The 17596-nt window shown below is 37.5% G+C and overlaps 1 protein-coding gene across 2 annotated transcripts in view; it reads right to left on the reverse strand.

Annotated features, from left to right (window-relative positions):
- The window catches only part of LRP6 (LDL receptor related protein 6), a 170383-nt gene that overhangs the window by 104886 nt on the left and 47901 nt on the right, over positions 1–17596 (reverse strand). For both annotated transcript variants that reach the window (XM_049882499.1, XM_049882498.1), the window contains exon 3: positions 6646–6843. In XM_049882499.1, the coding sequence (XP_049738456.1) occupies positions 6646–6843 (198 nt within the window). The remainder of the gene's footprint in view (positions 1–6645; positions 6844–17596) is intronic.

The raw sequence follows: 17596 nt of genomic DNA on the forward strand, positions 1-17596 counted from the left end.
GTATCTTTAGCCCATTCATTGCCTTTTGATGCTAATACTTGTCTTCTCATGGTTACAAGATAGCCACCTTAGCTCCAGGTATCAAGTGCTTTTGCGATAAAAGCGCACTTCTGTTTAACCTTCCAGCTAAAACCTTCCAGCAGTCCACTGGGAGCTATCCTCTTATGACTCATTGGATTGAGTCAGTCACCAGCCATCTCCTAAGAAAGTAAACATCTTGCCATTGTGGATGGTGGCAAAAGAGAAGGTGGTTGGAAGTGTCTCCACAGCTGGCAAGTCACAAGAAAACGGGTTACTTTCATTCCCAGATAAGATATCCCTCCACTCAAGCAGCTTTCAAATTACTCAAACCTCCAGTGGTTCATTTAATTTCTAAACCATACAATAAATCCACCATGAATAAACAACACAGAGAGCAGCTCTCCATAAGAATCTAATTTAAACTGTTCTCCTACATGCTCTTATCAAAAGCAAAAATTAGAGAAGTAATATTTAAAGGAAAACCATTTAGGAGATAACAGAGCTCATCCCTTTCCTTGGTACTATATGGTCTATACTTAAGTGCCAAAAGATTACAATCTTGAATAGCATTAGTTTAGTTACGTGTAGAATTACTTCTATTGAATCATACCCCTCAACCTTAAGCAAAGACCACTGTGGGAAAGTCACGGAAGTGTCACACACACACACACAAATGCTAACAAATATCCATTACATCCCTTACTGGCCCCATTTGAAAAACTTCTTTTCAAGTTTAATATGATAAAAAACTTCTCTTCTAAAGAACACGTTAAGTTTCCACCTTTCCGATAATGTGTGCTGATAACTCATTTACCCTCACTGCTGGGGAACTTAAGATACCATCTTTTTATTGTAAAATAAGTCACATACAAAGAAAGCTACACAGAACAAGTGAGTCTCTATAAGGCAAACACCATTATAACCTTCACCCAGATCAAGAAAGAGATCTTTGCCAACCACCCCAGGAGTCCCTCTGTGTACCCTGTCCCAATAACTCCCTCTTCACAAAAGTAACCATTTTTCTGACTTTATAGTAAGTCACTTTCTTTAGTTTTGTCACCCAAGTGTATATTGGCAGAAAAAAAATCATTTAGCCCACATATATTTTTTTTTTCATTTGATACATCTTTTAAGTCTCTTTTACCTATGGGTTCCCTCTTTGTCTTTTTCTTTTCTTTACAATTTATCCGTTGAAGGGATATTTGACTTGATGTCCATATCTGCTGATGGCATACACATGGTACAGTTCCATATGTTCCAGTCCTCAGTTTTTCCTGGAAATGGCGAGCTGGCCACAGTGTCCTCATCAAACTTATGTTCAACTGATCCCTTTGACAAGACTATAGATGATGATGCTGTTTTTCCATCCAAATGGGAATACTGTCTGTTCTTTCTCTTTTTGTGATGTTATTACTTAGCAGCTCTTGATGCTCACCGTCTACAACCATTAGTCCAGTGCAAGTTGTAAAATGGTGATATTTTAATTTTATCATTTCTTTCTCATTCATTAGCTGGAATAGTTTCCCATAGCTACTGTAGTAGTACACTGATATAGGAACCCAGACCCAGTGCCGTCGAGTCGAAAGGCAGGCTATATACTTGATTCTTTCTCTTTATTTACCAATGTTCAAGGTAATGAATTAGTTTCCCTATTATCCTCTGAAAGTGACCAATTCATTTTTTTTATTAACTTTTATTAAGCGTCAAGTGAACGTTTACAAATCCAATCAGTCTGTCACATATAAGTTTACATACATCTCACTCCCTACTCCCACTTGCTCTCCCCCTCTTGAGTCAGCCCTTTCAGTCTCTCCTTTCTTGACAATTTTGCCGGCTTCCCTCTCTCTCTATCTTCCCATCCCCCCTCCAGACAAGAGTTGCCAACACAATCTCAAGTGTCCACCTGATATAATTAGCTCACTCTTCATCAGCGTCTCTCTCCCACCCACTGACCAGTCCCTTTCACGTCTGATGAGTTGTCTTCGGGGATGGTTCCTGTCCTGGGCCAACAGAAGGTCTGGGGACCCTGGCCGCCGGGATTCCTCTAGTCTCAGTCAGACCATTAAGTTTGGTCTTTTTATGAGAATTTGGGGTCTGTATCCCACTGATCTCCTGCTCCCTCAGGGGTCCTCTGCTGTGCTCCCTGTCAGGGCAGTCATCGATTGTGGCCGGGCACCAACTAGTTCTTCTGGTCTCAGGATGATGTAGGTCTCTGGTTCATGTGGCCCTTTCTGTCTCTTGGGCTCTTAGTTGTCGTGTGGCCTTGGTGTTCTTCATTTTCCTTTGCTCCAGGTGGGTTGAGATCAATTGATGCATCTTAGATGGCCGCTTGTTAGCATTTAAGACCCCAGACGCCACATTTCAAAGTGGGATGCAGAATGATTTCATAATAGAATTATATTGCCAATTGACTTAGAAGTCCCCGCAAACCATGTTCCCCAGACCCCACCAATTCATTTTTTAAAATATCATTATGAATTCATGGATTTAAGCATACTTGTTAAGTTTCAATCAATCTTTGGCCACTGGGGAGGCTTCTCTCAAGTCTTTCTGAAATGACTGTTGTTGCGTGCTGCTTAATCAGTTCTGATTCACAGCAACCTTATATTACAGAGAACAGCTGCCTCAGAGTTTCCTAGGCTGTAATCTTTACAGGGAAACCCTGGTGGCATAGTGTTTAAGTACTACAGCTGCTAACCAAGATGTCAGCAGTTCAAATCCACCAGGCGCTCCTTGGAAACTCTATGGGGCAGTTCTACTCTGTCCTATAGGGTCGCTATGAGTCGGAATCGACTCGATGGCAGTCTTTTTTTTTTTTAAAAAGGAGCAGATTGCCAGGTCTTTTCTCCTACGGAGCGGCTGATGGGTTCAAATCATCGACCTTTTGGTTAGCAGCTGAGCATTTAACCATTGCGCCACCAGGACTTCTTCAAAATGACTCTAAACCAAACCCAAAAACCCACTGCCATGGAGTCAATTCCGACTCATTGCGACCCCATAGGATTTCCAAGGCTTTAAATCTCTACGGAAGCAGACTGCCACATCCTCCTCCCAAGTAGCCACCAGTGGTTTCAAACCGCCAACTTCTCGGTTAGCAGTTGATCACTTTAACCACTGTGCCACCAGGGCTCCTTCAAAATGACTCTAGTAATCTTTAATAGCTTCCCTGCTATCTGGTATGACACAATGTTTCAGCTCATGTTGTACACTTCTTGCTCGATACCTATAACCAGCCATTTCTCCAGGGAGGCTTGGTTTCTTTTAGGGTAGGATGGTTTTCTAAAACTACAATCTTGGTACTACAGATGCTCACTGCTAGTCATTTTTTCTGTCCTTTTCACACATGGGATCGCCACGAGTCAGGGCCAACTTTACGGCATCTAACAACAACTTCTGTGGTCACAGGAAACAAATATACATATTTGTATATATGTATTTTTTTTAAGATAAAATACCTAATAAGTTCACACCAACATTTTCAATTCAAACTCAGGATTATTATTTTTTTTAACTTAATCTTGACTATATATTGGTGTATATTACATCTGTTTCCTTCTCCAACACCAAGAATCCTGCACACACCAGAAAAAAGAATTAACATATTCCATAGTTACTCATTTACTTGCTCAAATATTATACAGTCTCAGGATAACAATACTAACATCTACAACAATGTAGTAACTATGATGAAAAAAAATGAGTTCAGCAAAATATTTGCCTATGCTACCTCTATTCCCCCTCCAGTTTTTTATAGTTGTACTTTATATTATCTAAATGTATAGGCATTACATACTACACTCTCTCAATTTTTATCTTCCTTTATCTTAATTCTACAAGTAATTATGTGTTGAATTGCCACTACAACGCCTTATTTTGATGTCTCATTCTTCACTGAAAGCTCATTCTCTAACATATTTCTCAGGAAGGGCTCAGGGAAACAATATTCCTTGATTTCTTGCATGTAGGTAACAGTTTGTCTATGGCTTTATCCATGAAAGTCAATTTTGCTAGATATAAAATCCTTGGTTCACACTTTCTCTCCCTTGAGTATTCGAAATTATCTGCTCTGTTTTTTTTGGCATAGAGTGTTGCTGTTAGAAAATCTAATGCTAATCCTTTTTTTTTTTTCAATCCAGTTTTCTTTCCCTTTTAGGCCGTTTAATCATTTTTCATAGCAACTCAGATTTTTTTTTTCCTTTTCTTTAAGATACAGTAATTTTCCAAGAATACATCTTGATGTTATTTGTTCTTGTTACATAGCTCTACACAGCTGTAGAGACAGAGTGTTCTCTTTCAAAATCTTTAGTTTCAAATCTTCTTTTATTTAAGGAAAGCTTTCCTGTATTAGTTTTTCATATTTGTTCTGTTCCCTTGCTTTGGTTTTCTTCCTAAAAAGACTTGTATTATCCATAAGTTGTATCTTCTTTGCCTATCGCCAATATTTGTCAATGTCTCTCAAATCCTTTTGATCTCACTCCTCCTTTTCAACTTCTACTTAAAAGACTTTCTGTTTATTCACTCTTGTGCTCCTTTTAGTTCAGACTTTATTGCTTAAATGATTTTTTTCTTTTATTTATAATTCTTTCCTGAGTTCTGTCATCTCGCTTCTGAATTTTCTAATTTTGAGTTATGTCGTTCTTTCATATGGGATTGGTTTCTCAATGACTTTTAGAGCTTTTTAAAACAGAGTTTTGATCTATTCTGTGATCACGTCTTTCTGGGGTGCTCCACTGTATGAAGGAATATTATTCCATTCCTCATTCTTATAAAAACTTTAAATGGGATTTTACCTTTGGTACTTTTCTGTTGTTCATGTTTATGTGAAATTAGTCTTACTGAACTTACAGAAGGGGCAATTGAAGCAGTTTTTCTGGCTTTACAGAATTCCTCTTCTATTGTTTTCGGGTAATGTTCAAAAATATGGCAGCCTGTGTTCTGAGATCTCCCCATACTTATCTGACCTTCTCTTTCTTTCCTCCCTGTTGTCCCTGTGCTGCTCAATTTCAATTCTACTACTGTCCTGCTCAGTTTTGTTACTACTCAATGTGATGCTCTTTCCTGGAAAAGAACCCTGTTTGGGTTTAGGTGCATTTCTAGAGTTCATTAGGGCTAGACTGCTCTAGCTATTCTATCTTTAGCATGGTCACACTGCACTTGCCTGATACTGGAGTGAGTAAACCCCCACCCGCTCATTTCAGCTGTTGTTCTTAAAATAGCCCACTACATTGTCTAATAAATAGCTGAAGCTATTTAGGCGCTCTCCTGCTCTTAAGTCCTATGAGATATCCCACTGACTCTCTCTGCTTACTCCTGCATAGACAGTGATACCAAGAAGAAATTACAGGTGGTGGTGGTTTTCACTTACCTACTTGTGTTTTGGGATGCATGAGGTTAGATTTGATTTCATCCCTGTTTTTGAACTACCTAATTTCTGTCAGTTTTTGTGTAGGTATTCAGGGGAAATTTGAAAAAAAATAAAAAACTCTAACACAGCCATAGTTACTTTCCCAGAGTCCCTCTCAAAGTCAAATTTGAAGCTCAAACACAGTAATTATGTTTATTTTTATATTCATCATATACTTATTACCTTTTTTAAAACATTTATTTCTAATAATTTTTAAACCATCTTATAAATCATTTCATTCTTTTGAAACTAGGCAAAGAATACTCCAATTCCATGAATACAAAAGTTAGCTATAATGAACTCTTTAAACCTTTCCAGGCTTTCAATACTTTTAAAATGCTTTCATTCATAGTCCAGAGTTTACAAATTTTTACACTTTAAAAATTCCTTCAGCCACCTAAGACTCTCTGTTTCTGCTAGATAATCAATCAATACAATCATAATTAATAATGATTCAAACAAGAATGCAAATATAAAGTGTCTTTTAAAATCTGAACATGATCTGAGTAGAAACTGCAGGTCAAAGTCTTATAGACTGTGTCTTCCTCAAATACTTGAGTAGTGTACCTGATATAAGCTCCCTTTCCTAGTCCAGGAAGTCAGCAAATTACAGTCCACAGGTCAAATCAGACTGACTATTTTTATAAATAAAGTTTTTCTGGAACACAGCCATGCCCATTCCCTTATGCATTATCTATGGCTATTTCTGCACTATAAGAGCAGAGGTGAATAGTTGCAACAGAGGTCATATCCATAAGTCTAAAATATTTACTATCTAGTCCTTTACAGAAAAGCTGGCTAATCCCTGTCCTAGTCTAGACACTATAGGATATTTAGTATTCTTGCCCCCCCCCGCCCCCCAGGAATTAAAGCACCAGTAGCACTCCCAATCTTTGAATTAACCAAAATTCCCCACGTTTCCAAATACCTTGGAGGGAGTGGAAGTAATACCCTCGGGTTAGAGCCACTGAAAACAAGCATTAGCTTAGAATAAGGAAGGAGAAAATACAGTCCATAAATTCTCAATGCTACGAAGATAAGAAATGTAATTACTTTTTTTTAAGAAAAAAACTAAAAGTCTACTGTTCTTCCCCTCTGACATCTGAAAATACATTACGTTCTTCTTAATAAAATTAGACTTCATAATTTGATTACTTATATTAGGCCATCACGGAGTTTTCTTAAAGTTAAAAAATAAAAAACATATAAGGCAATCTTACCGATTTGTTCCATCCAGATTTGATTTATGGATGAAATTAAGTTTTGCATCTGCCCAATAAAGCTTCCGTTCCTCGTAATCTAAAGTTAGTCCATTTGGCCAGTAAATTTCAGTGTTTATTATAACGAAGCGGCTTGAACCATCCATTCCAGCACGTTCTATCTTTGGCACTTCTCCCCAGTCTGTCCAGTACATGAACCTAAAAAAAAAAAAAATTTTGCAAAAAAGCTATGACCTAAGCAGGTAACAGGGAAGTCTCTGCAATTATCACTATTAAATACAGGAAGAGCTCTCAAGAACACTAAAAACTGAAATGCTAGAAATTGTTATCATAATATTAGTATCTGCCATTTTCCAACCATCAAGGCAGTAACTGATTTAGACAAAACTTATCGAAGACATAAAAACCACTGGATCAAAGTTTATCAGGAAACAAGATATTTACAATGTCTCAATGTATCTCCCCATAGAGTACTTACTAATGACAACTATGGAGACAGTAAACCTGGTGGATACCACGTTAACCAAGTCATATAACTTATCAATAAATTAACTAATTGGTATCACATACTTCTTGTTGTGATATGCTGAAATAAACATAGCATCTCTAATGTACTATAATGTAGTATTCCTGCCAAAAATGCATTACCTGAATCAAACTCAGGAAACAAACAGAGACTGAAATTGAATGACATTCTACAAAACAACTAGCCTTTGAGGAGGGACCTCCTACCACCAAGAAAGAAGAGCTGGGAGAGAAGCACATCCTTTGGACCTGGGGTCCATGCGCCAAGAACCTCCTAGCCCCAGGGGGAGACTGATGCCAAGATACATGGAGATCTCCAAGGAATGCCAGACCCACAGATACTGAAAGGAGACAAAGATCTTCCCTCAGAGCTGACAGAAACAGAAAGCCTTCCACTAGAGCTACTACCCTGAATTTGGACTTCTAGCCTTCTAAACTGTGAGAATAAATTTGTTTGCTAAAGCCAAAAAAAAAAAAAAAAAAAAAAAACTGGCCTTTGAAAATATCACTGTCAAGAAAGTCAAAGAAAGGCTGAAGAGCTGTTCCAGATTAAAGGAGAATAAAAAAGCATGACAACTACATGAAGTACACAATCCTGGACTAATCAGGTGGGGAAAATGCTACAAAGATATTATTTGTTGGGAAAACTGGCCTAGTAAACCCTGTAGAGAAGTTCTATTTTGTCATATACTATGGCACTATGTTACTTTGACACAGGCAAATTGAATCAACTCTTGGCTATGCTAAGTGTAAAAGAGACTGTAAAACTAGTTTTTTTCAAATAATTATAAAAATTGTCTTTTCTCCTTGAGACTGAAGGAGGGAGCGGGCTGACTCATTAGAGGGAGAGTAAATGGGAGTATGTAGTAAGGTGTATATAAGTTTACATGTGAGAGACTGACTTGATTTGTAAACTTTCACTTAAAGCACAATAAAAATTATTTTTAAAAAAATTATCTTTTCTCCTTAAAGTAGGTTCAACCAAGTAAAAGCTCAATATTTTAAAAGCCCTCATACCTTAAACAAAGCTAAATTATTCAAAAAGCAATGGATAATTCTGAGTTTTCATTTGGGAGAAATGGTGTACTTCTAAGTTCTTCCAAGTTTTTAAGCACCTCTGAAAATAAAAGCCATCAGTTATTACCCTCTTTTTAAAATCCACATAACTCAGCAGAGAAAAGTCTGAAATCTTACTCACATACCTACAACAGACAAGCATACTCCAATACTCACTGCCTCCAAAATAGGAAAAGCATCAAAATTCACTGACAGAATTATTGATGCAATTTCTGCCTGAGACTCCTGAGAAAAGTCCCAGTCACCTGATAATGGCACTCATTTTAGAGCTACCTGAAAACTATCTAGGGCCGAGAGAGAAAAATAAGTTACCTCTGATTTCATCTGAGGGTCAAACAGGTCAAAAAAGCAAATTTCAAGGTAGCCCCAGAAGCAAAAACACAGAACAAACACTTAATAAAACTTTAAAAAAAAAAAAAAAAGGCACCAGAAATATATTTTTAGTTAAGTGAACATTTAAAATTTATGATCTGAATAAATACTTTGTAGAAGAACTGAAACCAATGGATGAGATACTAATTGCCAGTAAGTTCTACACAAATAATATTTAAAATGTTTACAATATGCTAGAGTTGCTGTTGTATGACATTAAGTCAGTCCCCACTAAGAGCAACCTACCAGAGGTGAACAGCGGGTAGAGGAGGAAATTTTTTGAACAAACTCATCTGAAAATCTCAAATCTATAGAAAAGGGTTTTTTCCTTACGTAGAAATAAAGTAACGAAAACTGGGACCAGATCACGAATTAATTTCTAATCCAACTCTCAAAAATTTATCAAAGTAAATTCTAGCATACTCTGCAATTTCACTGGAAGGAAGAGCTACTTAAAAGTCACGCTGTATTTCACTTCCTAAAAAAAAATTAAATATGATGCATGATGTTAAGACAGGAGGCCAGCAATATATGGGAAATAAACAGTACTGGAAAGGTTTTATTGTTTTGCATATGCAGTGGATATACTGGTGTTCATCATGCTATTCTTTGTATCTTATTGTAAATATGAAACAGTTACATACTTGCTTAAAACAGACAAAAAAAGGAAACCATGAAGAAAAAGGATACACTGAAAACTATAAAACATTACTGAAAGAAATTAAAGAAGATCTAAATTAATGGAAGGACATTTAACATACTAGCCAAAGCAATCTACACATTCAATGGAATCTTTATCAAAATTCCAAAAGCCTTCTTTGCAGAAATGAAAAATCCAATCTTCAAATTTATATGGAAGTGAAATGGGCCCCGGATAGCCAAAGCAATCTTGAAAAAGAACAAAGTAGGAGGACTCACACTTCCCAATCTCAAAAGATACTATAAAGCTACAGTAATCAAAAGAGACTGACACTGTATAATGATAGACATATGTTGTTGTTAGCTGCTGTCAAGTTGATTCCAACTTATGTACACCCCATGTGTGCAGAGTAGAACTGCTCCATAGGATTTTCAAGGCTGTGAACTTTTAGAAGCAGATTGCCAGGCCTGCCTACTGAGGTGCCTCTGGATGGGTTCAAAATGTCAATCTTTTGGCTAGTAGTTGAGTGTTTAACTGACAGACCAATGGAATAGAATTAAGAATCCAGAAACAAACACACACTTTTATAGTCAATTGGTTTTTGGCAAGGATGCTAAGCACATCCAATAGGGAAAGAATTATCTAATAAATGATGCTGAGACAACTGAATTTCCACATGCAAAAGAATGATGCTGCCTCATACCATATACAAAGATTAACTAAAAATGGATCAAGGACTAAATGTAAGAAATAAAACTCATAGAAGAAAACATGCAGTAATGCTCTGGGGTCTAGTTTCTAACATAAAAATTGAAACCATTTGCGCATCAAAGGACTTTATCAACAAAGTGAAGATACAACATAGTGGCTGAACTAAAAATTCTGGAAACCATGTATCAGGTTTAATTTCCACAATATATAAAGAACTCCTACAACTTAGCAACAAAAGGCAAACAATCCAATCAAAAATGGGCAAAAGATTTCAATAAACATTTCACCAAAGAAGATATACAAATGGCCAACAAGCACATGAAAATATGTTCAACATCATCAGCCATTAGAGAAATGTAAATCAAAACCACAATGGGACACCACCTCACCCCCATTAGGATGGCTATTACAAGATAAAAGAAAAAAATGGGTATTTGGTGAGAATGTGAAATAGTGTAGCCACTGTGAAAAACAGTTTGGTAGGTCCTCAAAAAATTAAACAGAATTATCATATGACCCAGCAATCCCACTTCTAGGTATATTCCCAAAAGAAATGAAAGCAGAAACACAAACAGACGCACACCCATAAATGCTCACTGCAGCACTATTCACAACAGCCAAAAGGTGGAAACAACCTAGCTGTCCACCAACACACGAATGGATAAACAGCTGCTAACCAAAAAGTCAGCAGTTCAAATCTATCCGGCACTCTTTGGAAACCATATAGGGCACTTCTACTCTGTCCCATAGGGTAGCTATGAGTCGGAATTGACTCGACAGCACTGGGTTTGGTTTTTGGTTTATAAAGAGAAATGAAGTCCTAATACATGCTATAACATCGATGAACCTTGAAAATATTATGCTGCATGAAAAAAATCAGTTTCAAAAGGGCATAAATTGTAATGATCCCACTCGTTTGAAAAATCTAGAATAGGCAAATGTACAGAGACCAAAGTTTCTTAGTGGTTACCAGCTTCTGTTCAGGGTGATGAAAAAATTCAGAAACAAATAGTGGTGATGGCTATACAGTAAAAGCAAAAGTACCACAGAGAAAAGGGGGAGGGGGGAAGCTAACAAAACTGAGTCAAGAAGAATATTTTTAAAATATGAACAGAGCTATAATTATTAATAAAATTGAAAGAGCAATTTGTTTCCCAGGTTTGGGAGAGGCAGAGGGGACACTGCCCAGATATATTTACTGGTAAGTTCTGAAAATCTTTCAGGGACCAAATAATTCCAATCTTAGGCAAAAATATTCCAGTGTACAGGAAAAGAAAACATCACAAAATAGCAAAATAAACATTTTTCTCAAGCACACATAGAATATTTTCCAAGACAGACCAAATATGAAGTATAAAACAAAGAACTGAAATCACACAAAGCATGTTCTCTGACCACAACAGAACTGGACTAGACCTCTGTAACAGAAAGATACCGGGGAAAATGCTAAAAATTGGGAAATTAACCAATACACTTCTAAGTAAGTCTGTGTGTAGTAAAGGACTAACCTTGCCCAAAGAGAGGTCTGGCCTTTGCCCTTGGCTCCTGAGATGGTAATCTCTCAATCCTTGGAATGCCCTGCCTGATAAGTGTCTGGGGCCTTAAGCCACACCAGATAGTCCATGTTAACAATGTGATTTACAGTGGGGGTCTGGGGCCACACCAGATAGTCTATGCTAACAATGTGATTTACAGTGGGGGTCTGGGGCCACACCAGATAACTCTATGCTAACAATGTGATTTATGGTGGAGGTTTTGGGCCACATAGTATCAGTTCAGCCTCCAGAGGGTCAGCCACAAGAGCAATCAATCTTGTCTACATGACCGAGCCTCAAAAAAAACTCTGGACACCGTGGCTCAGGTGAGCTTCCCTGGGTGTGCATATTGTCACACATCATTGCTGGGAGAAGTTAAAACTGTCTGCACAGCTCCACTGGGAGAAGAAGACTGAAAGCTCTGTACTTGGAACATTCTAGAACCTTGTCCTATGCACTTCTTCTGTTGGCTGATTTGAATCTGTATCCTCTCCTAGTAATAAATCGTAATCATGATTACAACAGCTTTCAGTGAGTTCTGTGAGTCCTTCTAATGAATATCAAACCTGAAGGCAGTCTTGGATTTTATAATATGGGTTGAAAAAAACAGTCACAAGGGAAATTAGAAAATATTTTTAAATGAATGAAAATAAAAACACAACATAAATGCTGTGAAATACAGCTACAAAGCACCTACAAAAATAATGATAAGATTAAATGCTTACATTAGAAAGAATAAAGGTTATCAATCAATGATTTAGGTATTCACTTAAGAACCCAAAAAAGTAAATTAAACCCAAAGCAAGGGAAAGGAAATAATGTTATAATAGCAGAAAGCAACGAAACTGGAAAAACAACAGGAAAAAAAACCAAAGAAATCAAAGAACCCAAAAGCAGTTCTTTGAAAATATCAATAACATTGATAAAACTCTAGCTGGAAAGACCAAGAAAAAGAGAAGCCAGTATCAGGAATGAAAGAGAGGCCATTACTACAGACCATACAAATATTAAAAGTATAATGAAAGACCCTTACGAACAACTTTACCCCCCAAAATTTGACAACTTAAAGATACAAATTACCAAAGCTCTCATATGAAGAACACATCTCACATATACTTATTAAAGAAATTAAATTCATAATTTAAAAACTTCCAGTAACACCAATAACCAAAAAATATGTGTGTGGTTACACAAATATGTACACAGGCATATATGCATAGGGTATGAATATGTGGTGTTGTGAATTGTGTCCCCCCAAAATATGTGTATCTATTTGGCTAGTCCATGATTCCCAGTATTGTGATTGTCCACCATTTTGTCATCTGATGTGATTTTCGTATGTATTGTAAATCCTACCTCTATGATGTTAGAGGTGGGGTAAGCAGCAGTTATGCTCATGTGGCAGGACTCAATCTACAAGACTGGATTATGTCTTGAGCCAATGTCTTTTGAGATATAAATGAGAGAAGTGAGCAGAGAGACAAGGGGACCTCATACCCCAAGAAAGCAGCACCAGGGGCAGTGTGTGCCCTTTGGACCTAGGGTTCCTTCAAGGAGAAGCTCCTAGTCCAGGGGAAGATTGATGACAAGGACCTTCCTCCAGAGCTGACAAAGAAAGCCTTCCCCTGGAGCTGATACCCTGAATTTGGACTTCTAGCCTACTAGGCTATGAGCAAATAAACTTCTATTTGTTAAAGCCATCCACTTGTGATATCCGTTACAGCAGCACTAGATGACTAAGATATGTGGGTACAGATAGATGTATTTACAGGCATATGTACATATAGGTATGTGTGTGCATGCATGTGTATTCACATAAATAATAAGGGGACACAGGTACAGGTACTTCTTAGACATAAACCAAACACCTCACGAGATTGGTTTTCTGAGTTTGAAGGCTTAGGACCATAGTCTCACATGACAACTCAGTTAATTGGCATAGTATGTTCTACATCCCAATGTGATGAGTAGTGTCTGCAGTCCTAAAAGTTGCTAGCAGCAATCTAAGATACAACTATTGGTCTCTACTCGTCTGGAACAAAAGAGAAAGAAGGAAAACAAAGGCTAAGAGAGGAATAACAGTTTATATGAAGTATGGCCTCATCTATCCTGAGACCAGAAGAACTAGATGGTGCCTGGCTATCAATACTGACCATTCTGATCAGGGCCATAATAGATGGATCCTGATAAAATTCTGATCAGGGCCATAATAGATGGATCCTGATAGAGCGGGAGAAAAATGTGCAAGAGAACTCAAGTTCTTAAAAAGTCTAGACTTAATAGACCTGTTGAGACTAGAGGACTCCCCAAGACTCCTACCCTCAGATGCTCTCTAAACCTTAAACCAAAATTATCCCTTGAGATCACCTTTTAGCTAAATAACAGGCTGGCTCATAAAATAACCACCACCTGTGAGTATTATGCTCCTTTAAAGTATCATTACATAAGACCAAACAGTCAACAATATCTCTAAACGAAAGATGAGAGGTAAGGAGGGCAGGGAAACTAGAGTACTGGAAATGGTACCACCAGAATGGAATGAATGAGAATGATTCATTATTCAGTGATAATGGTTACACTGTGAGAAATGCAACCAATACCACTGAGTAATTCACGTAAAAACTGTTAAATGGAAAGTAACTTGCTGTGTAAACTTTCACCTTACACACAATAAAGCATTATTTAAAAAAAACTTCCAGTAAAGAAAACTCAAGGTCTAGATGGATGAACGGGTAAATTCTACCAAGTACTTCAAGAAGAAATAATACCAATTCTAGGCAAATCCTTCCAGAAAACCAGAAGAGGAGAAAACAATCAATACCCATGCATTTTATGAAGCCAGCATTACTCTGATTCTAAAACCATATGAGGATTATGAAAAAACTCAAAATGGATCATAGACCTAAAATGTAAAACCTAAGACATAAAGCTTCTAGAAGAAAACAAAAGAGAATATTTTTGTGACCTTAGGTTAGACAAAGATGTCTTAGATTTAACACCAAAAAGCCAAAACCACCATTCCTAAAAGAAAAAAACAATCATAAACCAGACTTCATCAAAATTTAAAAGCAACAACTGTGAGGATGGCACAGGACCAGGTAGTATTTCATTCTGTTGTACACAGGATCTCTATGAGCCAGAACCAAATCAAGGGCACCTAACAATAGTGAAATAATGATTTTTTTTTTTAACCTATTCATGAGATTAATTTTTAGTTATGGTTCAGAAGTTTTTGCTTTTGTTTACAAAAGCTCTTTTTTCTTATTTTAATTGAGGTATAATTTACACACAATAACATTACTGTTTTTAGTATATGGTAGTATGAATTGACAAATGGATACAGTTCTGTACCACCACCATAATCAAGATACAGAACCATTTCATCGCCACACAAAATTCGCTTGTGTCCCTTTGTGGTTAACCTCCTTCCATCCGCAGTCTGCGAGATATGATAAATCCTGAAGATTTTTTTAAACAAATGCTGAAAATATTAACTATAATACACTTTCCCACTACTATCTTAATTTAAAAACAAAACAAAAAACAGTATATGAATCCCAGTTCCCTGGGTGGTGCAAATGGTTTGCACTCATCTACTAACTAAAAGGTTGGTGGTTCAAACTTACCCAGCAGTGCTGTGGAAGAAAGGCCTGGCAATCCGCTTCCATAAAGATTATAGCCAAGAAAACCCTATGGAGTGGTTCTACTCTGTAACACATGGGTTCACCATGAGTCGGAATAGATTCGACAGCACAGGCTAATCCCAGGGCTGAGATTTTATGATTGCTTTCAGAGGGCCATGAACTAAATTCATTTAAAATGTATACAGCGCTTATATTAAGCTATATATGAGTTCATACTGTTATTTCCAACTTTAACCTATTACCACATGGAACATTTTAGCCTCCTCTCCTTGATTATCTATAATTCCACTCCAACAGTGAAAAACCTGGCTCCCACCATCTGCCGCCTATTTTACTTGTTTAATTCCAGCATACACATATAGTGGTTTCAGAATTATTAACCTGTGCCCAGTGGGAACACATTGTTCAGTGCTTATGTATAGTTCCTTTGCCTTTAGTCTCACAGACTCAACTCATGTCCAAAGTTACTCAGGTCCGCACTTTTTCACCCTACCCCCTTCAGTGAGTTGTTTCATACTTTTTAGTACAGGTGGATTCTTCTGCCATAGTCTGCATTCCATCCTGGGATCCCTCAATTTTTTAAATGATTGTTTTTAATATGTGCATACATTAAGGTTCACTCTTTCTGCTGTGAAGTTCTATGGCTTTTAACAAATGCGCGGTATGCTTTTTCACGATGCTTCTCATCTGCTATATATGCCTTACAAACAGTTTTATCATTCATTCTTCGGGCAAACACGTACATCTCCAAAGTTTTCCTAGATTCTGCTAAACAGAGTACAGAGTCTACATGACTGCAGGTTTATCTCCACGCACATACTTCTTCCACAATCTCTAAGGAGACTCCTTTCAGAAAGCTGCACTTTCAGATTACTAACAGTTGTCTGTTTGTGATTAGGCTTCAAAGGAAAAATGTTACAGTTATACAAGAAACAGATTTCATATCTTTATTTTCCAACCAAGTTCTCAGAGTGTCACTTACGCATCTATCATTAATAAATTAACGAAGGTTTAAAAAGACAGTTATGAATTAATTACAGCTTTCATTTTCACTTCAGCCTTCCTATGTATAAAAACTGGGAAGATATGGATTTATTTACTCAGCTCAGTCTTACTGTAAGGGTGTTTAAACAAACTCAGTCCTGACTACTGAACAGTATCTGTATCAGTCACAGTTCAGTTTCCTGTAATAACTGACAGTATCAGAAGATCCAATACCAATCTGTAGGGAACTAAGCTAAAATACAGGATATAAATAAGATAGAAGGGCATATAGGCTCTATTCTCTGGATGCCTGCCTCAATCCAAATTAAAACCTCTGAATATGCCTGGAATCCACCAATCAGAATTAAGATTCCAGACTATACAATGCAAGATCCTTCTTGTTTCTAAAAATTATATTCTTCTTCACCCATGCTGCATGTATTCAGTTTTTGTTTTGTTTTGTTTTTGCAAAAAGCAAGGCCCTTTTGCTTCAGTTTGCTGTTCTGTATAACTTGGAACTCATTTTTAGTGGTTAGTGAAACTGGTAACCAAATCCTCATTTGGCACATTTCCCCCAAGGGTACTTAAATTATGTGTCCAAGGAAAGGAATAAGAAACAGAGTCTGACAGTAAGAGATAAATGTTATGTCTAAAATGTAACAAGTGGGTGTGTCTCCAGTCTATGTGATGACCTGGTAGCATAATGGGGCTCTTAGCTTGGGTCTTTGCAGCAGCTATGCTACCTTCAGGCTTCAGTCTCAGAATCTGCTTTATGAGACTTTGCTCTTCTCCAGAAGAAACAGGAAAATTGCAAGGGGCCCTAGAGAGCCCAGAGAGAGAGAGGTATTCATGGCATGCACGGATGCAGCCCTGAAGTTGATCCTGAATGAGTGGAAGCTACTGAGCCCTGCTCAGAGGACAATGTACAGGGATATGATGTTGGAGAAGTACAGCAACTCAGTCTCACTGGGAATCCCATTTTGCAAACCCAAATTCATTACTCAGCCTGAGTAGACGGGAAGAACCCCGGAAAGAGGAAAGAAAACATCCAATGAGCACCTGTAGATTAAAATGAATTTGTCCTCCAAGGGATGATCTACTCTAGCTTGATGCTGATTATATGGGGACTTTATTTGGGCCAGGGATCAAAGCTGAGTTACCACATTTTACTATTGTTAAATGAATACCAATTTGTACCCTTGGCCAAGTGCAAATGCAAAACAAGAGTAGCAGACTCTGTTCTCAAGTACTTATAATACAGACATGGGGAAAAATACAAAGACCGTTGCCATCAAATCGATTCCAACTCATCACAACCCTATAGGACACAGAGTAGAACTTCCCCATAAGGTTTCCAAGGCTGTAAATCTTTACAGAAGCAGACAGCCACATCTTTCTCCCACAGAACGGCTGGTTCGAACCACCGCCCTTTAGGTTAGTCATCGAGTGCTTAACCACTGTGC

The sequence above is a fragment of the Elephas maximus genome, chromosome 4, assembly GCF_024166365.1.
Source record: "Elephas maximus indicus isolate mEleMax1 chromosome 4, mEleMax1 primary haplotype, whole genome shotgun sequence".
Taxonomy (NCBI): Eukaryota; Metazoa; Chordata; class Mammalia; order Proboscidea; family Elephantidae; genus Elephas; species Elephas maximus.